Source organism: Berghia stephanieae, chromosome 11 (genome assembly GCF_034508935.2).
Source record: "Berghia stephanieae isolate SIO BIC M18660-M18661 chromosome 11, UCSD_Bste_1.3, whole genome shotgun sequence".
NCBI lineage: Eukaryota > Metazoa > Mollusca > Gastropoda > Nudibranchia > Aeolidiidae > Berghia > Berghia stephanieae.
Genome location: NC_088370.1, coordinates 35201279 through 35207676, shown reverse-complemented (window position 1 = coordinate 35207676; position 6398 = coordinate 35201279). Strand labels below are relative to the sequence as shown.

The window sequence follows — 6398 nt, the reverse complement described above, 5'->3', positions numbered from 1 at the left end:
CTTGTCGGGTGATTGAATTTTTCTTGTAAAGAGGTCATACTTTATAAGCAGATTGATAGTAAATTGAGATATTGAAATCATACACAATATTGGTTTTTAGTTTTTACTGGTCAATAAAATCTTATCCTCATGAGTTATTTTACCACATAAAGACATAAATCATATCAGTTTACTGTTATGACCAACACAGCTGTTTGAGAGGAATCGAAGTGGTAAAAAAATATACAGAACAAACAAAACCATGAATAAATCAAGAAAACCAACTGCTAATATGATCATAATGCACAGGAACATAGATGTATATATGTACTTTTGATATTTATTAAAACTCTTGAGATACTGCCGCTGAGTTTTTAATAACAAATTTTTTATTTAAGTGCACCATAATTTACAAGCACTTAAAATTAGATCAACAATTTGTGATATCTAAAGAAAACTATTAACCACAGGAATATCAATTTTTCACTGATGTTTTGAAAGACAGCTGATTTTTCAAATCAAAATAATGAAGTGAAAGAGTCTGTTATTGTTTTCCCGCTATACAGACATATTATGAGACCATAAATATCCATAATTGCCCCCATTGGACACGGCACTGCCTGATACTAGTTGAACTCCAATGACCTCACGCAGGTAGCTAGCAAGGGAGGGTTATTGGTACCTTGGGAGTTCCAACTAAAATAGCGCTGATTCCACGCAATGATATATATATATATATATATATATATATAATATATATATATATATATATATATATATATATATATATATCGATTGATTAAAATGACTGTCAAAATGTCAAAAACTCACGAACATGAGACTTAATGTACGTCTGCTAGATCTGGCGGAAATTACTTTGAGATAGACTAGCATCCTATCCAAAGAAATACGACAAAACAAAATGTTTATGTCCTTTTCAAGCTATGTATTGAAACCAAACTAGATTCGGTATGATTTTTTTTTTATTTTCTTGTATTTTTCTTTCTGTTTTATTTTGTCTGGCACTATTTCATGCACGACACTTTTTCATATTTTTATCACATACGTAATGTGTCATTTTATATTAGAATTTGTGTCCACAGAAATAATTGATCGAGTCAGAATAACACAGAGGCAATGGCCGTGAGGGTGAGATCTCTGTCAGAAGACAGTGTGGACACCTACACACACATCTGGTGTGTCACGTTCTTCCTCTTGTTGACTTTCGTTCTCCTCATATCACCCGCCGTTCCAGGCAAACAGGATGAAATAAAGGGAGATGATAAATCATCAAATTACATAAACTGCTGGTGTCCCGCCCAATTCGAGCGATCTCAGGTTGATTACACGAATGAAGCGTGTTCCATACAATATAAAGCCACCAGAGAAGATGCTCTCTCACAGAAAAATCGTATTCCACAATCGCATCTTGATCGCATGGGTGAACGTCTGAAGCAATTTCTTATGGTGGCATGGACAAGAAAAAGGACGACGACAACAACGACGACGACAACAACGACGACGAAGCTGGAGGTGATGAAACCAAAAGACTAATTCATCCTCACCAGAGTCCTGTCTTGTTGTTCATCCTGGCCATAGCTCTCAGGATTCCTCAGATGGTCTGGTCAATGATGTCAAGGTTTTCCGGAAGTGCTAATGTTGGACAGACTTTGGAAGCAGCCGAAAAAACAGACGTCATGGGTTTTGATGACAGACGGGAGATGTACGCTGGTTTGGTTGAGGTGAGTAAAGTGATGATGATGATGATGATGATGGTGGTGGTGGTGGTGGTGGTGGTGGTGGTGGTGGTGGTGGTGGTTATGGTGATGATGATGATGATGATGATGATGATGATGATGATGATGATGATGGTGGTGGTAGTGATGATGTTGATGATGATGATGGATGATGATTATGGTGATGATGATGATTATTATTATTATCATTATTATTATTATTATTATTATTATTATTATTATTATTATTATTATTATCATCATCATCATTATTATTATTATTATTATTGTGAAGATAATTATGATTATAGCCATAATAATGATGAAAATGATGATGATTACGTTAATAATAATGATAATAATAATAATAATAATAATGATAATAATAATAATAATAATAATAATAATAATAATAATAATAATAATAATAATAATAATAATAATAATAATAATAACACCTTTTCTAGAGCAAATATAGGTCTACAAGAAGTCCAAAACAAATGCGTCGTTATCCAGCGCAAATTCAACTGTCCAAATCTAATTCGTCATCCCTCTTTATCTATGGTAATTTACGTTACTTTAAAGTTGGATGAAATTCATACGTTTTAAAGACCAAATATGAACGTTTTTCAAATCAAATTCAACGTTTCCAGTTCAAACTCAACATCACCATTTGTATTACAGAAATAAAATGGAAAAGAAATATAACAAAATCAAATATCATCACAATCATCATCGTCGTCGTCATCATCATGATCATCAACATTAAAATCATCAACCTGCTGCTCATCGGGGCCAAGGGAACTCACTCTGATTATGTCAACAAATTCGTTTCCCTGGCGACTCAGTGACTCAGTTTATCGTCTGCTACTTGACCTTCTGATTACGGGTCAATATCACAGTGCCTTTTTACGTACTTCTTCTTCTTCTTCGTTCCTCTGATGGACATCTGTGGCTGCAGTCCGATATCTGCTATGAAGGCTGTGGTCCGCTTTAGGTCCTCAGCATCACCATAGAGCTTTCTGTTGAGTACGATTTACATTAAAATTAACCCAAAGCAAGATGCCGAGGCAAACCTTACAACAAAATAAGTGATGAAGACAAACGAAGTCTAGATAACTGTTTTACTGGATTGAGGATTGCATTCTACTTGCTCATCAAATGAGGATACATTCATCGGTCAGCTGCTTACTCGGTACTACCGCAAACTAGGGGACCCAAATAATTTTGGGGGTTTGGGAGGGGGGGGGGAAACTTCTTCTTTTTTAAAAAAAATTCTAGTAGGGGGTTTGGGAGGAGAGAGATTTAATAAAATTTAAAAAAAAAGTTTCCCCCCTCCCAAACCCCAAAACCTTTTTTTTTTTTAAAGTCCCCCCCCCCCCTCCCTATACCCAAAAATTATTTGGGTCCCCGAGTTTGCGGTAGTATCGCTTACTCCACAGTGAGAAGAAGATTGAACGGCCCGATCACAAAATCTAAAATCGGAGTGCAACGCTCGAATCAAAGGGCCCTTCCACTAAACAATGCGAAACTTTAATTGTCTGCACGGATGCTACGATAACACAAGGAAAATAATCGTGTTGTCCTTGACAACCCAACTGTTTTTATGTTTGGGTGCAGAACATCAAAAACAAAGTTGAAACTGTCAAACGATTGGCGTAAAGTCGTAAAGTCTCATTTCCTGAAAGAAGAAACAATAAATGGTTGAAAACAACAAAGTTTTTTTGCAACTCCTGCAAGCACAAGTGTTACAAAAAAAAATAACTCAACAATTCTGTAAATATTGTTGACTATGAATCACTGAGAAAACTTTCATTATGTACTTTTTTACAAGTTTGGCAGAGTTCCTACAGAGCAGAATAAAAACGAATTGTTAGAAACAATATGTTGAAATTGAATTGGAAAGTGCCGAATTTGATTTGGAATGTTGAATTTGAACTTGACAACGTATACTGGAAGATTTTGAATTTGGTCTAAAAGTGCTGAATTATATTTGGACAATGTTTGAATTTGATCTGGTATGCCAAATTTGAACTTGCCAATTTTATATTTGATCGGGAAAAAGTGTAATAATAATAATAATAATAATAATAATAATAATAATAATAATAATAATAATAGTAGTAGTAGTAGTAGTAGTAGTAGTAGTAGTAGTAGTAGTAGTAGTAGTTGTTGTTGTTGTTGTTGTAGTAGTAGTAGTAGTAGTAGTAGTAGTAGTAGTAGTAGCAGTAGTTGTTGTTGTTGTTGTAGTAATAGTAGTAGTAGTAGTAGTAGTAGTAGTAGTAGTAGTAGTAGTAGTAGTAGTAGTAGTAGTAGTTGTTGTTGTTGTGTTGTTGTTGTGTTAGTAGTAGTAGTAGTAGTAGTAGTAGTAGTAGTAGTAGTTGTTGTTGTTGTTGTTGTAGTAGTAGTAGTAGTAGTAGTAGTAGTAGTAGTAGTAGTAGTAGTAGTAGTAGTAGTAGATATATAGTATAGTAATAGATAATTAATATGATAATATAATAATAATTAAATATAATAATAATAATAATAATAAATAATAATAATAATAATAATAATAATAATAATAATAATATAACAATAATAATAATAATAACGATAATAAAATAAAAAAAAGAAGAAGAAGAAGAAGAAGAAGAAGAAGAAGAAGAAGAAGAAGAAGAAGAAGAAGAAGAAGAAGAAGAAGAAGAAGAAGAAGAAGGAGAAAAAGAAGAAGAAGAAGAAGAAGAAGAAGAAGAAGAAGAAGAAGAAGAAGAAGAAGAAGAAGAAGAAGAAGAATTTTGTGAGAATGTATCAAACAACTGGCGATCTAAATACTACTTTTAATAAGATAAATAAATAGAGCTTTTATATAGCTCAAAATTTACTAAATATGCTCAAGCGCTTTACACAGGGTCCCTCACCAACAGAAACACGTAACGTGTAGACGAGACATGACGCCTGTTAGGCGATATTACAAGTTTCCCGACAGAGACAACGCTGTTGACTGCCAGGTACTCATTTTACACATGAGTACGAGATGTAATGTGAGTAAAGAGACATTTTCAAGGACTCAACTATGGGCCGAGCGAGGCTCGAACCCTGGACCTTCCGATCCGAAAGCGAGTGTCATACCACAAGACCACATATCCGCACAAATAGGGGAATGACGCCAGCTTCATTCAATCTATATAATACTTTTTCTCCACAGACATTAAAAAAATACACGCAATCCAATCAGAAAACAGCTACCTGTTTGTATCTGATGATGAAAGTGTTGATGATCTTAGTCATCATTGCTGAAATCGTCGTCATCTCAGTCTACATTTTCCCCCTAGAACATCAAGAAACATCAAAGACAACAGTTGAGGATGCTCCCACGACAACAGAGACTGTACCGACCTTGAACTTCACGTCGATTTCACCGGACAATTTTGGCCATCAAATTATAGACAAGGAAAATGAGAAACACGTTTTTCATTGCTTTTTCAAAGTTCGCCAAATTCACAATGTCCATGACTACACTGTTCAATGTATTGTTAGAGAAGTATCAGAACCGGAAATTCCGTCACAGGACTCTCCGCTCTCCAAAAATGTGTTCCTCATTGCCCTTGCTGCTCTTGTGATCCTATTGGTTGCCAACACACTCAACACCTTCATGTGGCTCGTTGGACTTGTCTGTAATTCAACTCGAGATGTACTGGGCGTTGGTCAAGACTGTCCTCTCGATTTGGTCTTTCTGATCCAAATGGCTCGAATAAATCTAAGTATTGGAGTCGCTACGGGACTGGCTGAGTTTGCTGATGGAAGAAAATCTTCCAAAGAGGATGACCAGGGGATGCTACTCCAGAAAATTGTATGAACGAGGACCGACGATTGCATAACAATCGATAAACGTCATCAACTTGTGCTGAATTTTTGAAAATAAGATGTCAACCATTTTGAATTGCATGCCATAAATACGTACTTAATACCAATTCCATACCTGACTATGGTTCTCTGTCATGATCATCAGGTTTGTATTCTAATGACAAATTACAAAAGTTTTTGTTTTTATTGAAGTCTGTTGCCATTTTATCGGATTTTCTTTGGGTTTTTTTTGTTTTTTTGTTTTTTGTTGTTTTTTTTTTTTTGGTTCATTTTTGTTATTGTTGTTTGATCTTTGTTTTGTTATGTTTTCAGGGCGTTTGGTGTGAGTTGTTATTGTTGTTTATTTGTTGTTTTCATTTATTTATTTTTGGGGGGGGGTTGTTTTGTTTTTGTTTTGTTTTGTTTTGTTTTTTTGGCGCGGGGATTGTCGTTGGTGGTTGTGGGTTTTGTTTTGTTTTTCTTTGTTCTTTTACTTTTCATTTCTCTCTTTTTTTGGGGTGGGGGGGGTGGGGGGGGGTTTCGTTTGTTTTCATCTGTAGATTCATTTTGTTATGTTTTGGTGAATTTTCTTCACTTATCTTTATTACTTTTAACGCATGCTGGTGAATAAAAATTAAATTGATATTAACATCGATGTGCTTTATTTTGCACGGAGTTTTATTTGCTACACGAAAACAATCCACCTTTTATACAAATCAGGTCGCCAGTTAGATCCCTTTTTTTAACCAGGCATCTGACGATATCCATCACTGCCTACGGACAGTTACTCTTCCACACTAGGGTTGGGTGGGATAATGTGTTATAGTTATAGGGAATGAGATTAGCGGAAGAGTAGCG

General features: G+C 35.0%; 1 protein-coding gene across 1 annotated transcript in view; it reads left to right on the top strand.

Annotated features, from left to right (window-relative positions):
• Window positions 1-6198, top strand: part of LOC144956850 (uncharacterized) — a 10115-nt gene extending 3917 nt beyond the window's left edge. Inside the window, exons 2-3 of the mRNA XM_078887614.1 lie at window positions 1083-1721; window positions 4903-6198. Coding sequence (XP_078743740.1) covers window positions 1452-1721; window positions 4903-5553 — 921 coding nt within the window. The 5' untranslated portion in view covers window positions 1083-1451 and the 3' untranslated portion in view covers window positions 5554-6198. The remainder of the gene's footprint in view (window positions 1-1082; window positions 1722-4902) is intronic.
• Window positions 6199-6398: the final 200 nt, after the last annotated feature.